General features: G+C 44.7%; 1 protein-coding gene across 2 annotated transcripts in view; it reads left to right on the forward strand.

The window, feature by feature from the left end:
• ttc12 (tetratricopeptide repeat domain 12) overlaps positions 1 to 24712 on the forward strand; it is a 62821-nt gene that overhangs the window by 29131 nt on the left and 8978 nt on the right. For both annotated transcript variants that reach the window (XM_085967793.1, XM_085967795.1), the window contains 11 exons: positions 1630 to 1690; positions 3125 to 3313; positions 5771 to 5840; positions 6724 to 6812; positions 8653 to 8821; positions 10147 to 10239; positions 11681 to 11744; positions 13073 to 13207; positions 15663 to 15761; positions 22896 to 22964; positions 23157 to 23258. In XM_085967793.1, the coding sequence (XP_085823919.1) occupies positions 1630 to 1690; positions 3125 to 3313; positions 5771 to 5840; positions 6724 to 6812; positions 8653 to 8821; positions 10147 to 10239; positions 11681 to 11744; positions 13073 to 13207; positions 15663 to 15761; positions 22896 to 22964; positions 23157 to 23258 (1140 nt within the window). The remainder of the gene's footprint in view (positions 1 to 1629; positions 1691 to 3124; positions 3314 to 5770; positions 5841 to 6723; positions 6813 to 8652; positions 8822 to 10146; positions 10240 to 11680; positions 11745 to 13072; positions 13208 to 15662; positions 15762 to 22895; positions 22965 to 23156; positions 23259 to 24712) is intronic.

The following is a 24712-nucleotide window of genomic DNA, read 5'->3' on the forward strand; positions in this document are numbered from 1 at the left end:
TCTCTCTTAACCAGCAAAATTCAGGAGTAGGTTCAGGTAAGTTTTACTTCATATTAGTGGCCGTGTAACCGGGGTTCCTGGATCTGTGGCCGTATAACCGGGGTTCCTGCACCTGTTGCCATGCAACAGGGACGCCTGGATCTGTGGCCGTGTATGGGGCTCTCGTACCTTAGTAAGTATACTTCTCTGTAATCCGGACTTTTTGATCAACCGGTAGCACGCCGGTCCCGTCGGTGCCGGATAAAAAAGAGTTTCCTGTAGTTGCTTTAAATTGCCGAAGTGGCTTTCAGATTAGCCACTGTACTTTTGGCGTGCAAGATAATCTTCAATCTTTACCAAATTTAAATTAAATTAAAAGCAAAGGAGACTACGCGACAGATAAATCTCTGCTTCCTTTGCCATTTTGTTCCTTCAGTCAACCCCAGATAAGCAAAGACTAAGCAGATGTTTAGGTTTCCAGTAGATTAAAGATTAACCATTCACATTCATTATAATTTCCAGTTTAGGGTATTCCACAGCTGTCTGTTTTTTTTAATACTCCGTACAATTAAGTTTATAATCAATTCCCTGTCAAGTGTGACTGTAGTACATTTCTGAAGTGTAACCACTTTTGTGGGAAAAGCATAAAAAATAGATTTTTAGCTGAAGTACAAATCAAGAACATAACATAAGAGCAGGAGGAGGCCATACAGCCCCTCGAGCCTGCTCCGTCATTCAATAAGATCATGGCTAACCCTCGACCTCAACTCCACTTTCCCGCCCTATCTCCGTATCCCTCCATATCCCTTGATTCCCCTAGAGTCCAAAAATCTCTGCCTTGAATCTACTCAACGACTGAGCATCCACAGCCCTCTGGGGTAGAGAATTCCAAAGATTCACAGCCCTCTGAGTGAAGAAATTTCTCCTCATCTCAGTCCTAAATGGCCGACCCCTTATCCTGAGACTATGCCCCCAGTATTAGATTTTCCAACCAGGGTATACAGCCTCTACCTTGTCAGAATCTTGCATGTTTCAATGAGATGAAATCAAACCTGTAACTAGGCTGTGGGGCAAACAAATGACTGATCAAAAGTTTATAAAAAACCCTCGGAAAATGACTTCAGACGTGAATAAAACTCTTTTCACTAATGCCATAGTATGTATCTATATCTCTGTTTATATGATAATATTATAAGTGGCCTTACCAATCACAAATTAAAAAAGAGAAAGAAAGCCAGTTGTGACCTGCAGGCTGAAAAGGAATTGAACTCTTGACCTCACCCAGTGTTTGCTTAACAGCAGTTAGACTCACATAGCTTCACCTTAGCAGCAGAATAATACATTGTGCACGTCACGATATAATGCTGCTGTTCTTATAAAACAGCATATCGTTTGACGTGAGCAGTGCCAGGCGAGGTCGGCTAGTATTTATATTCATAAAACGAGGTGGTTTCGGGGCTATATTCTCATTTCGGGGGTTCCGTTTACTGTATGAGTGTTACTGTCGCAGTTGCTGATTTTCGCTGAAGTGTTATATTAGATCCACTGCAGTGTAATCAATCCTGAGTCCCCATTGTTCTGTGTCTTCAGAAGGTCAGTGTTGCTGTGGGAAATGCTGTGATCTAATGGGTTTATGTTCCCCCCCGCCAGGCTCGACAGTGCTATCAGAAGATTTTGACAATTGATCCAAACCGAGAGAAGCTGGTTAATGGTATGAGAAATGTTTGTTGGCTTTAAGAAGCACTATGCAGTCATATAGTCCAAAATATAAAGAAGGAATAAAAACAGAAAATGCTGGAAATACTCAGCAGGTCAGGTAGCACCTGTGGAGAGAGAAACAGGGTTAACGTTTTAGGTCGATGACCCTTCGTCAGAACTGGAAAAAGTTGGAGATGTAACAGGTTTTAAGCAAGTGCGAGGGGAGGAAAGAACAAAAGGGAAGGTCTGTGATAGGGTGGAAGGCAGGAGAGATTAAATGACAAAAGGGATGATGGTGCAAGGCAAAAGGAGATGGTAACGGGACAAGTAAAGAAACAAAAGATGAATCTAGAAGAGGGATATGTGTGTGCTTTGTGTGTACTAAATTACTCCTCGTTTACCTATTTTTTGCTTTAGAACTTTTGGTTTGAGAGCTCCCTTGATAAATTTGAAAGGAAGACTTACATTTCTATAGTGCCTTTCACAACATCAGGATGTCACAAAGCGCATTACAGCCAATGAAGTACTTTTGAAGTGTAGTCACTGTTGTAATGTAGGAAACTAAGTAGTGGGTATTAAGGTCCCAGGTTTGGTCTTCATTCATAGAAGATAGGAGCAGGAGTAGGCCATTTGGCCCCTCGAGCCTGCTCCGCCATTCAATGAGATCATGGCTGATCATCCAAATTCAGTACCCTGTCCCTGTCGGAGTTTGTTGTTCTCAGCCAGGACAGCACTTGGAATGCTACATTTGGGCTTCGTGCCCTGAGAATAGAGTTGAGAAAAATCAGCAGGGCTCCTACTCCTGATCATTATTCAGTGACTCCTGCTACGTTCATTTTTAATTCATGAACCCAGACATTAGAGTGTCAGTGGGGCTGTTTTGAGCACAGGTGGTATCTCGGCCTCACCCGATTCTAAAACAGGCATCCTTTCCGGTTAGGATCACCGCGTAGCAATTGGGAGCAAGAACCATGACTGACTGTGTTTCTGTTCTTTGGCACTGCGAGCGTTGAGCCCAAGTTGACTGCCACTTGGAAGAGAACAGATATTGAGCCTGGGACCTTTCTGGTCTTTCTGGGTCATTACAACACACGATTTGTCCACTGAACCATTGGGAAAACCGGATACACAACCTTCATAGTTATATTCAGAATCAGCTTTGATTTGTTATGTACTGTGGTGTATAATATTCATCTTTTCTAAGGTCCTACACTCTGGAATTCCCTCACTAAATCTTGCCGTCTCCACTTCTCTTTCCTCCTCCTTTAAGACGCTCCTTAAAACCTACCTCTTCGACCAAGCTTTTGGTTATCTGCCCTAACATCTGCCATAATGCTCCTGTGAAGTGCCATAGGACATTTTATTACGTTAAAGGCGCTATATAAATACAAGTTGTTGTTGTTGTTATTTTCTAACCACTGACAGAAAATCTGCCTTTTAAATTTAGAATATATAAATTTACTGGACCTGGCCCAAAAAAAGGAACAACAGGAGAAAGAAGTTGTGGAAGAATTTGAACGGGGCAATGTGAATACTACGACAGTCCATGAAGTGCTGAAGAAACTATCCAGCCCTAATAAAATCCCTCTCTTCTACATTGGCGGTGTGAGGCTTCTGACTGAGCTGATGAAGGAGTGTAAGTCGAAGATACATTGATGCCCTTAACTGTCACAGAGCTACCCAGAGGCACTCATTTTCGAGATGGTGCCCCACTGTGGTTGTGCTAATATTGGATAAATGCTATCTGTTGGGTGAATGGTATAATTGGTGCCAAATAAACAGAAAATGCTGGAAATACTCGGCGGGTCAGGCAGCATCCGTGGAGAGAGAAACGAGAGTTAACGTTTCAGGCCGCTGACCTTTCGTCAGAACTGGAAGACGTTAAGGTTTGTGATCAGGTGGAAGGCAGGAGGGATTAACAGCAGAATCATTACCAGCACCTGCTGCCCGAAAAAATGGGAGCAGTGGTTATGATGTGAAATTATTAGACTCAGTGTTGAGTGTAAAGTGCCTAATCTAAAGATGAGGTGCTGTTCCTCGAGCTTCCGTTGAGCTTCATTGGATTAGTGTAGGAGGCCGAGGACAGAGAGATTAGAGTGGGAGTGGGATGGAGAATTAAAATGGCAACCAACCGGAAACTCTGGCTCATACTGAACAGAGATGTTCAGCAAAGCGATCGCCCAATTTGCGTTTGGTCTCCCCAGTGAAGAGGAGACTGCATCATGAGCAGCGAATAGCGTATATAATTGGTGCTGTCCATCAGTACATGCAACCTAGCCCGTTTGTTACCTCGCATGTTCACTTTTCTGCAGATGTCTGGATAGTGATCAAGATCTGGTTTTTTTTTCTTCACTGGCCTGGGGTGCTGAGGCCAATTATAGTGCTCTTACTACTGGTGCAGCTGAGATTCGCTCACTCAGCATAAACTGTGGCTTTGAAGCCAACATGCTCCTGGTTTGTATGGTTCAATTCCATATCATGGAACACACTACCTGAAAGGGTGGTGAAAGCTGATTCCATAGGAACTTTCAAAAGGCAACTGGACATCTACTTTTTGAAGAGGACTAATTTTTGAGTTATAGGGGAAATGCTGGGACTAAATTGAACGGCTCTTTCAAAGAGACAGCACAGGCACGATGGGCTGAATGGCCTCCTTCTGTGCTATAAGATTCTATCATGCATCGGGGAATCCAACTGAGAAGATTCTTCTGACTTGGGGCAGACAGATTCAAGTAAAAGGCAATCCCAAGACTGGAATACTTTACCTCCAGACTCACATCTGCCAGGGTTGTTGAGTAGATTGAGCCTAAACTCTCTGGAGTTTAAAACAATGAGGGGGATTGACAGGGTAGATGCTGAGAGGCTGTTTCCCCTGGCTGGAGAGTCTAGAACTAGGGGGTCACAGTCTCAGGATAAGGGGTCGGCCATTTAGGTCTGAGATGAGGAGCAATTTCTTCACTCAGAGGGTGGTGAATCTTTGGAATTCTCTACCCCAAAGGGCTGTGGATGCTGAGACATTGAGTATATTCAAGGCTGAGATCGATAGATTTTTGGACACTGAGGGAATCAAGGGATATGGGGATCGGACGGGAAAGTGGAGTTGAGGTAGAAGATCAGCCATGATCTTATTGAATGGCGGAGCAGGCTCGAGGGGCCGAATGGCCTACTCCTGCTCCTAATTTTTATGTTCTTATGGTTCTGCATATTGTGCCTACCAATTCTTTTCTAATAAGTCCAGAAAGACCATTCCAATAACCAGTCTCCATACTTGTTGCCCCTTAATACCTAATATCCCCTCATTTTGATTTCAGGGCAATTTAATACTCAATAAGTTGCTGCAAAGTATTAAACACAGAAGAAAAATGACATAATAAAAGGAAGGAAGAATATTTGACGTGTTTCTAACTAATCAAAATCTACAGCCTATTCAGTACACAAATTAGATTAAAAACAATTCTTACCCATTCCCCCTGCCCTGCCTTTTCTCCTCTCCCTTAAAGAGGGAAGCCCAGCTGGGGTACGGTTTCATGGATGCTGGGCATAAAGTATGGAGACTGGTTATTGGGATGGTTCTTCTGGAATTATTAGAAAAGGATTGGTAGGCACAGTAGAGCTTGACTCATTAGACTGGCAGCACTCTCACCTCCGAAGGTTGTGCCTTCAAGTCACAATTAGGAATGGGCAATAAATGCTGGCCTTGCCAGCGACGCCCAGATCCCATAAGCGAATTTTAAAAAAAGTCACAATCCGGGACTTTTATACCTCTCTACAGATTTTTTACTCACAGGCTAATACAGTCTTTAATTGTTTCTTTGTGTTCGGAGGTTGGTTTCCCAAGTCTTGACTTTCACCTGTTTTCTCCCCCCTCCCTTTGTTTTGTTCAGTCCTATAAAATGGGCTTGCTTATCTCTCCCTGGTCCTGATAAACTTGAAACATTAGTCATCTTTTATTTTCAAATGGTGATGGTTCTCTATTGTATTTCCAGCATTTCTTGTTTTTGGAATGTGACACATTGCCATCTGCAATAAAGGACGATGGGCATTCGTTTATTTTAAAGTTTTTCATGAATATGTCTTTTATCTGTTGTTGTAGGCACTGAACAGACTTTATTCAGAACAAACGGTGGATTCAGTGTTATCAAGGACAATGAGATTATAAGAAGGTAAGGAACCATGGCTGTTGTCCGTGCCAGTGTCGGGTAACACCGACGCTGAGACCAACCGAAGGCTTGGAAATTAAGAACAGCATAGAGATGCATTGAAATTAATTTTGCATCTATTAACCTTTATAGCTGGCACTTGGCCAGGTACCATAGTGCCTGGAAAACCTGCTATTTGGTGCGAGTGTGAATAAATGACAGTCCAGTCGTGGTGTGATGGTGACGTGCGTTCTGATTTGCACCAGTCGAAGAACTGCTTATCTGATAGCAGGTCAAGTTCTGGCAAGCATTGTGAAACCATCTCGAGGAGGTGAGCCCCACACACCAGTTGGGCTTCATAGCAGCTGCAGTAGAACTGGTACATCAGACCAGCAGCATAGACTCGCCTTTATCGCAGTGAGCAAACATACAGTTTAGATTCAAGAGCTATCGCTGAGATGTGCACTAACTGCGCACTACCCCACATGCATGAAATGTTATCTCTTTACCAATGTGTATTTCTCATAGTAAATGCACATTGAGTAATTGCAAAACTACGTGATAATTAGTAAAAAGAATGACATAAATTGTAGACATTCTTTTCTGTAGTAATGTATAAAAATGTGTGGCATTTTCTTTTACTAAATTGAATAAATTTTGTCCTTTTGAAAAGGACTCGGGTAATCACTGATTTTACTAGTTTTTAAACATCTAAGCGGGAGAAGGGAATACAGGGTTATACTGATGGAGTTAGATAAGGAAGGATGGGAGGAGGCTCGACTGGTTGGGCTGAATGGCCTGTTTCCGTGTATATTCCTTGTAATTCTATGTAATCCCAAGCTTTTTTATTTGTATAATTTTGCAAGAGCCAAAAGTACATATTATCTATCATTCATGCCTTTAACAGGAGTCTTACCAGCTCAGTGAAGGAACCGTGTGAGGTGGAGCTATGTGTTTCTGTCCTCGTGCTGTGGCAGGCAGTCTCTCGTGGAAATGGTAATTCGACACACCTATTCTTATAGAGTTAATAGGTCAATCTTTGTAACAGATCAGCGCTTGCTTTACTGTAATCTGTCAAATCAGTGCATCTAGGAGAGGAAAGGGAATTAAGAAAAAGTAAAGCTTTTAATTACTCACTGGAGTTTAGAAGAATGAGAGGGGATCTCATTGAAACTTATAAAATTCTAACAGGACTAGACAGACTAGATGCAGGAAGGATGTTCCCGATGGCGGGGAGTCCAGAGCCAGGGGTCACAGTCTAAGGGTAAGGGGTAAGCCATTTAGGACAGGGATGAGGAGGAATTTCTTCACCCAGAGAGTGGTGAACCTGTGGAATTCTCTACCACAGAAGGCAGTAGAGGCCAATTCATTAAATATATTCAAGAAGGAGTTGGATATATTTCTTAAGGCTAAAGGGATCAAGAGATATGCGGACAAAGCAGGGACAGGGTACTGAATTTGGATGATCAGCCATGATCTCATTGAATGGCGGAGCAGACTCGAGGGGCCGAATGGCCTACTGCTCCTATCTTCTATGTTTCTATGTTTCTATTACAAACAACGAGATGATGTCCTGAAGATTTGAAGACCTTAAGCTGCACAGTCTATAAGAGAAGGCGGCTAAGGCAGGGACCTCAGTTTATAAAATATTAACTGGTGCAGATAAAGTAAACCCAGAATACAGAAATCACTAAAAGTTGTGACACAGGTTAGCAAGGCCATAAAAATAGCAAACCAAGCACTAGGGTTTATTTCTAGAGGGATAGAATTGAAAAGTAAGGAAGTTATGCTAAACCTGCATCGAACCTTGGTTAGACCACACTTAGAGTACTGTGTATAGTTCTGGTCGCCATATTATAAAAAGGATATAGAGGCACTGGAGAGGGTGCAGAGAAGATTTACAAGGATGATATCAGAAATGTGAGGGTATACATATCAGGAAAGGATGAACAGGCTGGGTCTCTTTTCTCTTGAAAAAAGAAGGTTGAGGGGTGACCTAATTGAGATCTTTAAAATTATGAAAGGTTTTGATCGAGTAGATACAGAGAGAATGTTTCCACTTGTGGGGAAGAGCATAACTAGAGGCCATCAATATAAGATAGTCACCAAGAAATCCAATAGGGAATTCAGAAGAAACTTCTTTACCCAGAGAGTGGTGAGAATGTGGAACTCGCTACCACAGAGAGTGGTTGAAGCGAATAGTATAGATGCATTTCAGGGGAGGCTCGACAAGCACATGAGGGAAAAGGGAATAGAGGGTTATGCTGATAGATTTAGATGAGGAAAGACGGGAGGAGGCTCGTGTGGAGCATAAACGCTGGCATGGACTGGTGCTGTGCCGTATATCCTATGTATTCCTATGTAATTACTTGAAAATAAGTCAGAAAATTATGGCCAGAGGACAGTAGAAGTAACGTTAAAACTGAGAATTCCTTTCCTCAGTAGCTGTTAGATATTTCGAACAATCTGCCAGATAAGAACGTAGATATAAAGGCACTCAACATGCATTTGGATGCCAGACTGGCAGAGTTAGGGTACAAAAGGAATGAGTTTCAATGGGCTGAATGGTCTTTCATCTCCTTGGTCGTTCTCGTATTATGTAATAAACAACAAATTGAAATAGCAGCCTCTGTGGGGGCAGGGTGAGATTATGAATTTGTTCTTCCAGTTAACAAGACGTGAGAATGAAACCAGGACGCAAAGCCTTTTACAGAAAGATTTCACAAGTAATGCAAAATAAATGGCATTCATTTTACAGATTTCAATCTGGATTGATGAAAAAGTCTGGCAAACTTTGTTTGCATTTTTAATCCGTAACTTTTTCTTTTATTTATAGAGGAAAACCAGCGATTACTTATCACTTCTTCTGATACTAGTGAAACGTTACTGGATCTGTTGTCATGTAAGGAGAGTGAAATCTACAAGGAGTGCCTAGCTCTACTATCCATTTACTTGTTGTCCGACTATGGCAGAGGTTTACTGCTGTGCAATCTGAATTTAACCAGGTAATCCCCTGTACCATCCCTGTAAAAGCACAAATAGAGTTTTTCCTTTTTGTGATGAGGTTGGAGAAGGAAGGGATGGTGAACTTGTCTGTATGTGAGGACAGTTTAAATAACACTTCTCAGGAAAAGGGGTCGGCCATTTAGGACTGAGATGAGGAGAAATTTCTTCACTCAGAGGGTGGTGAATCTTTGGAATTCTCTACCCCAGAGGGCTGTGGATGCTCAGTCGTTGAGTATATTCAACCCTGAGATCGATAGATTTTTGGACTCTAAGGGAATCAAGGGATATGGGGATCGGGCGGGAAAGTGGAGTTGAGCTCGAAGATCAGCCATGATCTTATTGAATGGCGGAGCAGGCTCAAGGGGCCGTATGACCTACTCCTGCTCCTAATTCTTATTTTTTTAATGAGAAGGCATTGCAACAACGAAGATCAAAAATAAGAGAAGGGATAATTGACACATACCTTATTGCATGGGGAAATTAAAGATAGGCAGATTGATGCTTTCAGTTGGCTTGGTATCCTCAATTTCCCAGTGCAGGACAATTAAAGTCTTACTATACGGGTAAAGTTGGTTGAGCTACCATCTTGATTCTGATCCTTTAAGCATTCAAAGATGTTTGATGGAGTTTAATCAGTAGTAGAGATATTGCCATTACCACTGAAATGGGTGTGAAAAATTGACCTAGTCTAGCATTCTTGCAACAGGTGACCTAAGTGCTGGGCATGGGGATCTGGCCCAGTTATACAGGAGCCCATTGCTCATTAATTTACCACCTGAAGGAAGATACCATCATGGGATGGAAAAAAATGGAATAACCAGTCTGGCGGTATAGTTTCCTGGGTCCCCAACCCATTTATTCGCAATGGAGTCACTCCAAGGCACTCCCATCTTAATTTTGCACGGGCGGCCTAGTAGGGGAAGGAAGCTCCTTCTCCAGAGGGTCCATGCTGAAAACTTAATTGATATTTTGATAATAAAAGTGGGTTTGTCATTTGCTTCTATTAAAAAGGAGTACTTCAAATAAAAGCAATCTCCTTATATTTTCCTTCTTTCACTACCAGGACTATTTTGAAAGATTCAGTTAGCGGGGGGGGGGGAAATTGTCGTAAGCCAGTCAACAAAAACACTGCGCCATAACATATAGCGACAATATCAGTCAGCATAATGGTGTCCGTGTAGTATATATGATATGTGACTGCACTTCAAAAATTATCTATTGGTAGTAAAATGCTTAGGGATGTTCTGGGATTATGAGAAGGAACTGTATAAATGTGAGTTCTTTCCTGACTGACTTGGCTGATGTTAATTGCCTTTTTGTGTAGGTTGATGCAGATCCTGATGGGATTTGTGAATTGCCCTGATGCAGCCGCTGGTGATGCCATGGGAATCCTCACCAACCTCGTGCCAGAGAACAAGTAACCTTAACTTTTTTTTTCCTGCTTCAAAAAATTTACATCTATCGTTCTCTCATTGTTGCTCTATCTATCTTATTAAAAGCCTTGTGTTTGCGTGTACAATGTAGTGTTTTCAAATCCTTTTGCCTAGCCAGAAGCAGAGATCATTGCTCCTTCGACTAGTCCTTGGCACTCCGCAGTGTCCACCAGCTGATCGTCCGTTCCTGCTGGTGTGTCTACCCTTAGCTCAACGCCACTGAGACTTCCTATTTGTAATTTGGTCTCCATTTTAAACAGCATATCCCAGACTCGCCATGAGCAATGCCATGGAAGGTCCACAATTTACATAGAATTACACAGTATTTCCAGCACAGAAAAAGGCCATTCGGCCCAACAGGTCTGTGCTGGTGTGTATCCTCCACATGAGCCTCCTCCCACCCCACTTCATCTAACCATATCAACATCTCCTTCTATTCCTTTCTCCTTCATGTACTTACCTAGCTTCCCCTTAAATGTATCTATTCTATTCACCTCAACTACACCTTACAGTAGAGAGTTCCACATTCTAACCACTCTCTGGGTAAAGAATTTTCTCCTGATTTCCCTATTGGATTTATTAGTGACTGTCTTATATTTATGCCCCTTGTTTTGGTCACAAGTGGAAATATCTTCTCTACGTCTACCCTATCAAATCCTTTCATAATCTTAAAGACCTCTATCAGGTCGCCCCTCGGTCTTCTCTTTTCTACAGAACCAAGCCCCAGCCTGTTCAATAACCTCTTGGTTCTGGTATCATCCTTGTGAATCTTTTTTGCACCTTCTCCAGTACCTCTGTATCCTATTTTATAATATGGAGACCAGAACTGCGCACAGTACTCCCAAGTGTGGTCTAACCAAGATTCTATATCCCAGACTCACCGAGCAGTGCTACAGAAGGACTTCATAGTATACAGTGAAGATTTCTTTAATTATCGCCGCCCCAGCCGCTGAAAGGCCACCCTGACCCTGTCGGACATGGCGTCTGGTGGTAGGTCAGGGGGCACGAGTGAAGTTTGCGGCCGGGGTGCTGCATACGGCGATGACGTCATCGCCACGGGGCGCTACCGCCGCCGCTAACCTCCCGCTGAATTTCGCAGGAGGCTTTAGTGGCGCTGCGCCCGGGAGCTAGGTGCTTTGCGCCCGGGGACGCTAATGGGAGGCGCAAAGCAACCGAATTTCTCCCCCAAAGAACGTAATATTAATCGGATGCTTCTTCTGAAGTGATGTCAGTCATGATTCCTCAACACTGTGCTTTGGCTGATAAATTGGGACTATTAAAAGCCTATGACTGGGCCTAAAATCCCATATTGAAAGGTGTTGCTGGCATATATATGAAATTTTGTTTTCTAAAATGGTGAACATTTTTGTGATTTTAGCATAAGGGTTTTTATGGCAATAACACCTTCACTTTTTTCCCCATTAGGTTTAAAAAGCATTGTCGAAATGTTTTTGCGTTCCATGTGTTACCATCATTTGAAATCCTCTTGGTAAGGAATTCATACTGAGGCTTCCCACATATTCACCAGTCACTTAACTTTGTGTGTGTGTGTGTGTATATTTCTGTGTGTATTTGAACATTACCTTTATAATGGCCAGAAATTCGGGTCCCCACGGGTGAGTACGCGCTGGGTACTCACGTGTAAGGCCAACGAAAGTGCCGGTTTCGTGCATGTACTGCGCATGCGCTGGAAACTGGAACTTCCGTTCCCTTGAAGGAAGGGGTTTGAGGGTCAAACGCGTGCGCTAGAGAGGCAGCGCGACGCCTGGAACTTCCGATTTTTTTTACAGGTTTCTCCGGGAGGGTAAGTCTCCAGCAGCTGCGCGTTTAAAAAGCAGTCGCAAGGCCTGCTTTCAACAAGGTAAGTGGTGAATTAAGTAAAATTAAAAATTTTTTTTCCACAGGTTTATTATTTTTAAATACTTTAAAGAAAGTAAGTTTATTTTTAGCCCCGTTAAAAACTGTAATTAATTTTTTCAAAATTTTAAATTATTGTTTAAAATAGTTATTTTATGTAATTTATAGTTACAGGAAACTTTGTGCTATCCGGCACCGACGGGACCGAGCTGTTGCCGTTCCCTCAAAACTGCCGGACACACCAGCGTTAATGTTGAAGCATACGGAGCTTTTCATCTCCGTATCTGACAACAAACACTGTATGTAACACTGTTGCTTAGCAACAGCTTCTAAACAGTCTGCCCGTACCTTGGAAGCGTCTCTGTAGCTTAGCAACAGCTTCAGAGAGACTTTCCAGAGCCTGACTGTTGAAAAAAAAGCCACAAGAAGAAAAAAAACCTAACAAAACGGCTCCTGATTTTTGCCGGTGGCTCGAGCTTGCCGGACATTTAGCCTCCGGATAACACAAAGTTTCCTGTATTTTAAAAATGTGATGTTTTTTTAAAAATGTATTTGAAGTTTTAGTTATGTTTTGGGGCTGATCTCTATTCATAGATTTGACAGGTCTTCCTGTCAAATTTATGAATGGAGATTCCCTGCTACGATTGGCTCTCCATGGCCCACGTGATCCCAGGGGACGCTTCAAACTAACTGCGCCCCTGGGATACGTGAGCACTGCACACCGGCAGTTGGAGGAGGCCCCGGATCGGAATCCCACGCGGGCCCACAGCTCAACGGCCGGCGCGCTAGGTAAGTGCAGGTTGGGGGCTTGCACCCGCGGGAAGCCCCCGACCCGAATTTCTGGGCCAGTACCTCAGGGGATCTGGTGCTGTTAGTAAGTTCTCAGTATACATGCTTCAACTATTCACTTTACTGTTTCTAATACATGTTTTATTTTTGCTGGTTTGATATTTGTTGCAGAAAAACTTGAAGTTGACGAATAAGCAGATCTTTCCGCAGTGCATTTCAGTCATAGGGAGCTTAGCATCTGACAAGCCAATTTATAGGCAAGTAGCAGGAAGAGAAGAATTCTGGGAATCGTGCCTAATTGCTATCGTAAGTTTCCTGAGAATGTGGAAAAACTTGAGTTTTCATAATGGTGCTTTCACTTTTATCTTGAGTTAGCAATTTCCTGTGTCCATTTAGGATATTAACTAATGACGCTGATTCCTATTTAGTGAGTACCTCTCTTTTATGACAAACAACTTTTCTTGTTATCAGGCATTGACTGAAAGATTCAGGCATTGACTGAAAGATTTATAATAACTTTCTGTTTCATGTTTATTTCTCATCATATGGAAAGCAGTCAGAAATGTGACGTATTTCATACTGTCTTTATTTGTAACTGCTTTTCATTATTAACCTTGTTGGAATAACAGGAATTGTGTGACAGGTGGCTGCATAGTTTATAGGAATTAGGTGACAAGTGTCAGCCTTGGCTCAGTGATGCTCTCTTGTCTCTGAGTCAGATGGTTTGATTACGCAGTGCTCATTTTATTCGGGTGACAAACGGGCGTTGCAGGACCCAATATTGCATGCTCATTCTGCACCGGACGTGCGCCGCACGCCATGTTGGTTAGGGTGCCCTGTAGTTGTCCAGCACACCCGCCTGAAATTGGCATGAGGCCCCCAATGAGCCTAACATGCAAAGTCTGTCGCAAAGTACAGGAAACTTTCGGTTAAACGGAGGTTAAATGTCCGGAACACTCTATCCACCGGCAAAATTCAAGAGTCGGTTCAGATAAGTTTTTTTACTTCTCGTTGCTTTTTTTCTCCAGTCGTGGCTCTGCAAGCGTCTAGCTGAAGCTGTTGCTTAGCTACAGAGACGCTTGCAAGCTGCGCTGACTGTTTTGAAGCTGTTGCTAAGCAACAGGGTTTGTTGCTTCAGACAGAGCTCAGAAGCTCCGTATGTTTTAACATTAGCGCTGGTTTCTCCGGCAGTTTTGATGGGCCGGCACCAGCTCGGTCCCATCAGTGCCGGATACCAGAAAGTTTCCTGTAATTTTACAATTTTTCAGTCTGTTTTCTCAAGTGCGGAGCAGCCAAGCCAGCAGTCTTTAAAGGGACTGCTGGAGGCTGCTGTTCAAAAGACAAGTTTAAAGTTTTTTTTTACTTACCTTTAATGTGGAGCTGCCAGCGACTTGCTTGCTCCCTCCAGATTGCCTCCTGCCCTGGACTCATCCGCAGAAGTCCCATTTGCCCGTTCTTACTTCCCCGCCCCCGTTTGTGCCTACCCCCATTTGCGCCTCTACCCCCCCCCCCCCCCCCCCACCCCCACTCCCGATTGTCGAGCTGCCTCTGGAGCCACTACTGACTCTTGCAGCTCGCCGGTACTATCCTAATGAGACCGGCGGACCAATTTTGCATGGTCCTGTCGCCAGCCTCATGAGGCGCATAATGGATGCGTCAATTTCTAAACCATAATCGAGATTGACACAGTTTCGAACTGAGGGGCTGTCTTTTGGACGAGTCGTTAAACCGAGGCCCCATCTGCCCTCTCAGGTGGATGTAAAAGATTCCATGACACTATTCGAAGAAGAGCAGGGGCGTTCTCCCGGTATCCTGGCCAACATTAGTCCTTCAACCAACACCACCATAAAACAGATTATCTGGTCATTTATCTTGTTTCTGTTTGTGGGACCTTGCTGTGCGCAAATTGGCTGCTGCGTTTGCCAATGTTACAACAGTGACTACTCTTCAAAAAGTACTTCTTTGGCTGTGAAGCATTTTTGGGGGTTCTGAGGACATGAAAGGTGCTATATCAAGTCAAGTTCTTTCTAAATTGGGCTATAATCAGCATAAATGTGTGTAATCTGAACAATTGGTGAAATTATCCTGTTAGCATACAAACAGGTTGTGGGTTCAGATGGGATAGCTTATTGGAACACAAGCACACAAGATTGATATGAATGAAGAGGGTCCTCTTAGTCCACCCACCCAGAAGAAATTTACCCCTCTCCAATTACATCATCCAAAAGTCTCATTGATGATTCCAGGGGATCTTGCTTCCATCACTTTGTCTAGACGTCCAATCCAGGTGTTGATCACTCTCTGCATGAAGAAGAATTTCCTGACATCAGTTTTAAATTTTCATCAGTTTCAACCCATGTCCCATTCTCCTACTGTTAAAGTTTAATTGTGCCACGGCAGCGGTGGGTTACAGAAAAGGGATTGAGGGTTAAAAAAATACTAATAAAATCTGTTTGATTCTCATAGGAGTTGGAAGAAAGTTAAGAAATCGTGGATTGGGGGTATGGGTTGAAAGTTCACGATTGAGATAGTGGAAGGTTATGGGCTGGGTGGTCAAAGTGGTCTTTACTTGGACCAAACTACCTTAGTATTTCTGCTTAATTTAACTGCTTACACGACATCATCTGAGGTTTCAAATGGCAATGTCATTACATCCCATTGATTTCTAAGCCTGTGTTTTATGTGTAGAATTGAGGCTGTTATGTCTCAAATACTCGATGGTCACCCAACTTTTAATAATAATGTCTCTCCATTTGCACAGGATGAGGGTGTGTCAACCGAGGCGGAGTACAGGGAAAGCCTGTACGCTCTCCTAGGCCTGATGGTAAACTTATCCATAGAACAATGCGGTGCCATCCAGGTAGGAAATTAAGGACAAGGACAGCAAGAGCTCACCTTTAGATACTGTTTTCAAAACATTTTCCCACTTTCCCTCTAAAGGCAGTGCCTCATGCTGGAGTACAATTCCTAGAATCATAGAATGATCCAGCACAGAAGGAGGCCATGTGGCCCATTGCGACTGTGCCGGCTCTTTGGTAGAGCTATCCAATTCATTCCATTCCCCCCTGCTCTTTCCCCATAGCCCTGTAATGTTTTCCCCTTCAAGTATTTATACAATTCCCTTTTGAAAGTTACCATTGAATCTGCTTCCACCGCCCTTTCAGGCAGCGCATTCCAGATCATCATAACTCGCTGTGCAGAAAAAAAATCCTCATCTCTTCCCCCCCGCTCAACCCGGTACTTTTACAAGAAATGAATTATGGACCGTTTTTAATCCAAGTGTTCGACTTTCCACTTGATTTCATGTGTGGGTCTGGGTAGTTAGTCGTGGCAGGCTATTCACCCATATAGGGCATCATGATCGATCCTGATCCTGTCTGCAGCAGATATTCACACATGCACTTTGCCGCAAGACTCACTGGACAGCAACCAGGAATGAGAACCTTCCTGTCCTTGAGACATTTTGGCCCGCTGAGACTAGCTAATTCTGCATAAAGTGGGAATGGGATGCTGGCCCCTCCCTGGTTTCTTTGAATCATTGGGGATGGAATCTTCTTTAAAGATATTAGGTAAAACTGTTCTGCCTGCAGCAATGCTACCAGCTATAAACCACTTATTGCAGAGTGATTATTTTGACAGCAAGCCCTACTTTTGGCATAATTAGCACTGAATGAAAAATCTGTAATACATTACCGTGCATTGACTAAGGCACTAATTGTGAAGGGACAGAACTGACTAAATTAAGTCCTCTTAAGTGTACCCTTCAATTTAATTTTTTAAATTATGTAAAATATAAAGCACTCACTTATATTTGCGGTGTGGGAATGTGACTGAAACATAGAAACATAGAAGATAGGAGCAGGAGTAGGCCATTCGGCCCCTCGAGCCTGCTCCGCCATTCAATGAGATCATGGCTGATCATCCAAATTCAGTACCCGGTCCCTGCCTTCTCTCCATATCCCTTGATCCCTTTAGCCTTAAGAAATATATCCAACTCCTTCTTGAATATATTTAATGAATTGGCATCTACTGCCTTCTTTGGCAGAGAACTCCACAGGTTCACCACTCTCTGGGTGAAGAAATTCCTCTTCATCTCTGTCCTAAATGGCTTACCTTATCCTTAGACTGTGACCCCTGGTTCTGGACTCCCCGACCATCGGGAACATCCTTCCAGCATCTAGTTTGTCTAGTCCTGTTAGAATTTTATAAGTTTCGATGAGATCTCCTCTCATTCTTCTAAACTCCAGCGAATACAAGCCCAATCGACCCAATCTCTCCTCATACGTCATTCCTGCCATCCCAGGTATCAGCCTGGTGAATCTTCGCTGCACTCCTTCCATGGCAAGAACATCCTTCCTCAGATAAGGCGACCAAAACTGCACACAATACTCAAGATGTGGTCTCACCAAGGCCCTGTACAACTGCAGCAAGACATCCTTGTTCCTGTACTCAAACCCTCTCGCTACGAAGGCCAACATACCATTTGCCTTCTTAACCGCCTGCTGCACCTGCATGCTTACTTTCAGCGACTGGTGCACAAGGACGCCCAGGTCGCGTTGCACTTCCCCTTCTCCCAATCTATTGCCATTCAGATAATAATCTGCCTTCCTGTTTTTGACACCAAAGTGGATAACCTCACATTTATCCACATTATATTGCATCTGCCATGCTTCTGCCCAATCACCCAACCTGTCCAAATCATCCTGGAGTTTCTCGGCATCCTCCTCACAGCACACATGCCCACCCAGCTTTGTGTCGTCTGCAAACTTGGAGATCGGGCAGCCGTCAGGCGGGGTTTCAGGCGTGTAGGGGGGGAAAATCCCGAATTCGGGGGGGTCCCGACACCATCCCGCCCAAAACCCCGCCCCACGTAAGTTTCAGGGGCAGCGGGTACCCGCCCCGCACTGGGACCCGCCGAAACCAGGCGGGAAGGGATTAGTGCCAATTAACTGCCTGTTAACAGGTAGTTAACAGGCAGTTTTTAGCCAATCCCTATTTTGAGGGGTTTCGTGTGGGTTTCCCGACGGCTCCAAACCACGCCAGGTTGAGCAGGCGGGCCATCGGGTTGAAGGAGTTGGAGGGGTCGCGATGTCGGCGCTCAGGTGAGTGATGGGTGCATGAGTGCAAAGGTAAGTGTGTTTGGTGTGTCTAAAGTGTGTAAAGAACTTTTACTTACCTGTACTTACCTTAACAGCCTTTCTTCCTGTAGCCGTCGGGAGCTGCATCACTCAGCCGGAACTTAAAGCTGAACGGCTGCGATCTGTCAAAAGTGACAGATTTGAGTGCCGGTAAGAGTTCTAACTGAGTCTGCGTAGAATGACTCATGTCAGAACTCAGAGTGTCAGTGTTTCACAGCTTCAAACAGCTGTGAAACGCTGATATTTCATCTGTCAAGCACTCTTGACAGATGAAATTGCAGTCTGTGACGTCACCTGTTGCCGGGTGGTCCTTAATTGGCCTGCTGGGCGGGCTCAACAAGGTCAATCAAGGGAAAACCGCATGGATTGGCCGGATGTTGAAGTAGGCGGGTCAAAAACCCGAAAGCGGAAGTCCCGCCTTCTTCCCGACAGGTTCGGCAAAATCTACCCCATTACATCTAGTTCCCTCGTCCAGATCATTAATATATATTGTGAATAGCTGGGGTCCAAGGACCGATCCCTGCGGTACCCCACTAGTCACTGCCTGCCACTCGGAAAAAGAGCCGTTTATTCCAACTCTTTGCTTTCTGTCTGCCAACCAGTTCTCTATCCAAGTCAATACCTTGCCCCCAATCCAATGTGCCTTAATTTTACACGCTAATCTCTTATGCGGGACCTTATCGAAAGCTCTCCCTCATCTATTTTACCAGTTACATCCTCAAAAAATTCCAGTAGATTAGTCAAGCACGATTTACCTTTTGTAAATCCATGTTGACTTTGTCCGATCCGGTCACTTTTTTCCAAGTGCTCTGCTATTACATCCTTTATAATGGACTCTAGCATTTTCCCCACAACCGATGTCAGTCTGTAATTTCCCGTTTTCTCTCTACCACCCTTTTTGAACAGTGGGGTAACATTAGCTACCCGCCAATCCATGGGTACTGTGCCAGAGTCTATCGAATTTTGGAAGATGACCAGCAATGCATCTACTATTTCTAGGGCCACTTCCTTAAGTACCCTAGGATGTAGATTATCAGGCCCTGGGGATTTATCGTCCCTCAATCCCATCAATTTTCCTAACACCATTTCCCTACAAATACTGATTTCTATCAGTTCCTCCCTTTCATTAGACCCTATGTTCCCCGACATCTTTGGGAGGTTATTTGTGCCCTCCTTTGTGAAGACAGAACCAAAGTATGTATTTAATTGGTCTTCCATTTCTTTGTTCCCCATTATAAATTCCCCTGATTCTGACTGCAAGGGACCTACGCTTGACTTCACCAATCTTTTTCTCTTCACATATCTTTAAAAGCTTTTACAGTCAGTTTTTATGTTCCCTGAAAGCTTACTCTCATACTCTATTTTCCCCCTCTTAATTAATCCCTTTGTCCTCCTTTGTTGAATCCTAAACTGCTCCCAATCCTCAGGTTTACTGCTTTTTCTGGCCAATTTATATGTCCTCTCCTTGGATCTTATGCTATCCCTAATTTCCTTTGTTAGCCATGGTTGAGTCACCTTTTTTGTTTTATTTTTATGCCAAACTGGGATGAACAAATTCTGTAGTTCATCCATGCGATCTTTGAATGTTTGCCATTGCCCATCCACCGTCAACCCTTTGAGTGACATTCTCCAATCAATCCTACCCAACTCGCACCTCATACCATCGTATTCTCCTTTATTTAAATTCAGGACCCTAGTCTCTGAGTCAACTATTTCACTCTCCGTCTTAATGAAGAATTCTATCATATTATGATCGCTCTGACCCAAGGGGCCTTGCACAACAAGATTGCTAATTAATCCTTTCTCATTACATAATACCCAGTCTAAGATGGCCTGATCTCTAGTTGGTTCCTCGACATATTGGTCCAGGAAACCATCCCGTATACACTCCAGGAATTCCTCCTCCACAGTATTGTTACTAATTTGGTTAGCCCAATCTATATGTAGATTAAAGTCACCCATGATAACTGCTGTGCCTTTATTGCACGCTTCTCTAATTTCCCGTTTAATGCCATCCCCGACCTCCGCTTTACTGTTTGGAGGTCTATATACCACTCCCACTAACGTTTCCTGCCCCTTGGTATTTCTCAGTTCTACCCATACAGATTCCACATCATCAGAGCTAATATCCTTCCTTTCAATTGTGTTAATCCCCTCTTTAACCAGCAATGCTACCCCACCTCCTTTTCCTTTTTGCCTATCTTTCCTGAATATTGAATACCCCTGGATGTTGAGTTCCCAGCCTTGGCCACCCTGGAGCCATGTTTCCGTAATCCCAATCATATCATATGCGTTTACCTCTATTTGCGCAGCTAATTCATCCACCTCATTACGAATGCTCCTCGCATTAAGACACAAAGCCTTCAGGCTTGTTTTTTTAACGCTCTTAGATCTTTTAGAATTTCTCTGCCTGCCACTTTTGTTTTTCTCCTTCCTGTCTTTTGCTTTTCCTTGTTTCCCTTTCCTCTGTCTCCCCGCTCAGATTCCCAACCCCCTGCCATTTTAGTTTAAACCCTCCCCCAGAGCATTAGCAAACACTCCCCCTAGGACATCGGTCCCGGCCCTCCCCAGGTGCAAACCGTCCGTTTTGTACTGGTCCCACCTCCCCCAGAACCGGTTCCAATGTCCCAGGAATTTGAATCCCTCCCCGTTGCACCATTCCTCTAGCCACATATTCATCTGAAATATCCTTCTATTTCTACTCTGACTAGCATGTGGCACTGGTAGCAATCCTGAGATTACTACCTTTGAGGTCCTATATTTTAATTTACCTCCTAACTCCCTATATTCAGCTTTTAGGACCTCATCCCGGTTTTTACCTATATTGTTGGTACCTATATGCACCACGACAACTGGCTGTTCACCCTCCCCTTCCAAAATGTTCTGCAGCCGCTCTGAGACATCTTGACCCTTGCACTAGGGAGGCAACACACCATCCTGGAGTCTCGTTTGCGGCCGCAGAAACGCCTATCTATTCCCCTTACAATAGAATCCCCTATTACTATAGCTCTCCCCCTCTTTTTCCTCCCGTCCTGTGCAGCAGAACCACCCCTGATGCCAGGAAGTTGGCTGCTGCTGCCTTCCCCTGGTAAGCCATCCCCCCCCATCAGTATCCAAAGCGGTATATCTGTTTGAGAGGGGGATGAACACAGGGGACTCCTGCACTACCTGCCTGCGCCTACTACTCTGCCTGTTGGTCACCTGTTCCCTTTCTCAATTCAATTTTTTATTTGTCATATGTAACCAGTACAAGTACAATTACAATGGAATGCTTACTCCCCGTAGGGACGCGTCAGCTATTCATACAGCGCCGCGTTCAGAAAGTCAATACAATGGCTTCCCGTGGCAGTGGGAGCACGATGTCCCTCAGCCGCTCCATCCTCCTCGTCACCGCGGCCTCCTCCTCACTGTTGCCGGCTCCAAGTGGTGGCCTGCTTTCCCGCTCACGATCTGACCTCTGGCCGCCATACCTGGCTCCCCTCCTCCCAGTCGGACTGCGAGCTTCCCGCCATGGAGCTGCCGGCCGACGTGCTGCAGCGGGTCGTCGTGGCTGCTGCTGCTGCTCGTTGCGCTGCGCTGCCTCCGCCCGACTTGCCGAACACATCGTCAGGATGTGAATGCTCCGGTCGCCGCGGCCTCCTCCTCACTGTCGCCGGCTCCACGGTCCGACGGCCCGGGCCTGCTTCTCCCTCTCACGGTTCGGCCTCTGGCTGCCATGCTCGGCTCCCCTCCTCCCAGTCGGAATTCCTTCCCGTCGAAGAGCTGCCGGCCGACCCTGCCTCTGCCCGACTCACCGAGCACCTCGCTCCGGTTGCGGGAGCGAGCGGCGAGAGCTGGCGGCGAGAGCTGGCTGCCTGTGCCACCTTTACCTGCGGTGTGACCAACTGATTAAACGTGCTATTCACAACGTCCTCAGCATCACGAATGGTCCAGTATGTACCCAATCGCAGCTCCAGTGCCGCAATGCGGTCTGTCAGTAGCTGCAGCTTGATACACTTCCTGCACACATGGTTGTCAGGGACAGAGGAAGTGTCCCTGAGTTCCCACATAGCGCAGGAGGAGCATACCACGGCACCGGGCTGTCCTGCCATGACTTACCCTTTAATTAATTCAAATTAAATTAAACAAATCAATCCCACCAATTACATTACAGATAAATGATATATTTAAGGGCCCTGGTTTACCAACAGTCCCCGCTACACCACAGAGAGCTTAGAAAGTATAAATCACAGAGTTAAAGTTTAAAAAAGAGAGAAATACTCACCAGCCAATCACTTACCTGCTTTCTGGTGACGTCACACTTCGATTACTTTTTACTTCTCTCCCTCTTTGAGATTGGTAAGCCTACCTGGCCTCAGCCGCCTTTTATGGCCTCGCCGCCGCGTTTCCCGCCGCCGCCGCTGCCGCTCTGAGGCCTACCTGGTCTCAGCCACCTTTTATGGCCTCGCCGCCGTGTTTCGCGCTGCCGCTCTGAGGCCTACCTGGTCTCAGCTGCCTTTTATAGCCTCGCCGCCGCGTTTCCCGCCGCTGCTGCTCTGAGGCCTACCTGGTCTCAGCCGCCTTTTATAGCCTCGCCGCTGCGTTTCCCGCCGCCGCCGCTCTGAGGCCTACCTAGTCTCAGCCGCCTTTTATAGCCTCGCTGCCGTGTTTGCTGCCACTCAGGCCTACCTGGTCTCAGCCGCCTTTTATAGCCTTGCCGCCGCGTATCCTGCCGCCGCCGACTGCAGTGCTGAAAGGGATGGAAGGAGTAAAGGGATCTGTATAAGAACATTTAGAAATGGGGTAAAGATTGTAAATAAATCACCTGTCCATGATCTCTAGCTTTTCCTTCCTTACTTTCTCTCCATGTGTTTTAGGTCAAAGCTCCAGCTATTACAGAAAGGTGCATCTCCCTGCTTGGCAGCGTAGATGGTGGGATTCTCACAGTGAGTACCATCTATTCCTGATCTAATTACTGCAGCGTTTCACTCACTAATTGGAAGCAGATGCACCAACAGGAACTCACAATGAGAGGTCAATCTGGGTGGTTTAAGAGAGTGGTCTAACGTGTTGCTACTGAATCCTCTGCTTCACACTACTTGCTACTTTGAGAGTTGGTCATTTTTGTCATTTTTCAGCGAACAACAGGGCTTTTGAGTCACTTGCTCCCTCAGTCTGATGAAGCAGTGGAAAAGGTAGTGAAAGCCGGGATGGTGAAGAAAATGCTCCGATTTATAAAGGTAAGAAACACCGATGTACATCGAAACTTCAGTACATGGTATAAATCGGCTTTTTACATATACATGCCGTACGGTTTTGATAGAGTAAATAAGGAGAAACTGTTTCCAGTGGCAGAAATGTCGGTAATCAGAGGACACAGATTTAAGGTGATTGGCAAAAGAACCAGAGGCGACATGAGGAAACATTTTTTTACGCAGCGGGTTGTTGTGATTTGGAACGCGCTGTCTGAAAGGGCGGTGGAAGCAGATTCAATGGTAACTTTCAAAAGAGAATTGGATAAATATTTGAAGGGAAAGAATTTACAGGGATATGGGGAAAGTGGGATTAATTGGATAGCTCTACCAAACAGGCACTGGCAAGATGGGCCGAATGGCCTCTTTCTGTGTGCATCATTCCATGATTCTATATAAAAGACATTGGGCTGTATTTTGCGACCCCTACGGGTGCGTACGAGGTGCGCACATGCCCGTAGGGGCCGTGCAAGTTCCAGGTTTAGGCAGGTGAAGCGCATGCCCTAAAACCAGGAACTTGCGATCTGTCAAGAATCCTCCTCCGCATCCCCGGGAGATGGGCCTCCGCGGGTGGAGAGTTGCGCTGTTTGCACAACTTCCGCCCGCTAAATGCCTGTGAAATTCTTACGCCTAGTAAAAGCAGGCGTAAGGCCTGCTTTTACTAGCATAAGAGTTTAAAAAAATAGAAAAATAAAATTTTATCACTCAATTATACATTAAAAACCCTGTCCAATAAGGTAAATTTATTTTTAGCCCCTTTAAAACATATTTAAAAAATTTCAACAAATAAAATTTTCATTTAAATATTTAATTAAATGGCATTTTAATTAATTTTAAATATGTAATTTAAAAAAATTAATTAATGTGTTAGTGTTTTTTTTAAGTGATCCCCATTCGTACTTATCGGAGTTCCGTACGTACAGAACTCCCATAAGTATGAATGGGGATTCCCTTCTTTTATTGGTTGGGCCGGCCCACGTAATCCCAGGGGCGCTTGCGAACCGCATGCGCCCTGGGATAGGTGGGGCTCTGCCCGCGCGGACCCGGAGAGGCCCAGGATCGCAAAGCCTCCCGGGCCACCAGGTACATTCGTAGATTATTTTTTTACAGGTCGGAGGCATCCGCCCTTGGGAAGCCTCCGATCGCAATTTCAGGCCCATTAGCTCCTAGACCGTATCAGTGACTTAATTTTTCTTCAGCTGGGCATGTTTTTTTTTCCTGGCAATGGGACACGAGTTTAAATGAAAAAAGAAGTAAATAACACTTTAAACGAGAAGTAAATGAATCAGTTATCGGGTTCGATCTTTCTGAACGGAGCAGGCTCCAGGGGCCAAGTGGCCTATTCCTGCTCCTATTTCTTATGTTTTGACAAATCAGTGGTCTCAGTGCCCCTCCATTGCTGCCCAGTGACCTCCAGCTGGGGGCATATTGTGTGTGGCCAT

This window comes from Somniosus microcephalus, chromosome 26 (genome assembly GCF_052327205.1).
Source record: "Somniosus microcephalus isolate GS21.2 chromosome 26, FLI_Smic_1.0, whole genome shotgun sequence".
Lineage (NCBI taxonomy): Eukaryota > Metazoa > Chordata > Chondrichthyes > Squaliformes > Somniosidae > Somniosus > Somniosus microcephalus.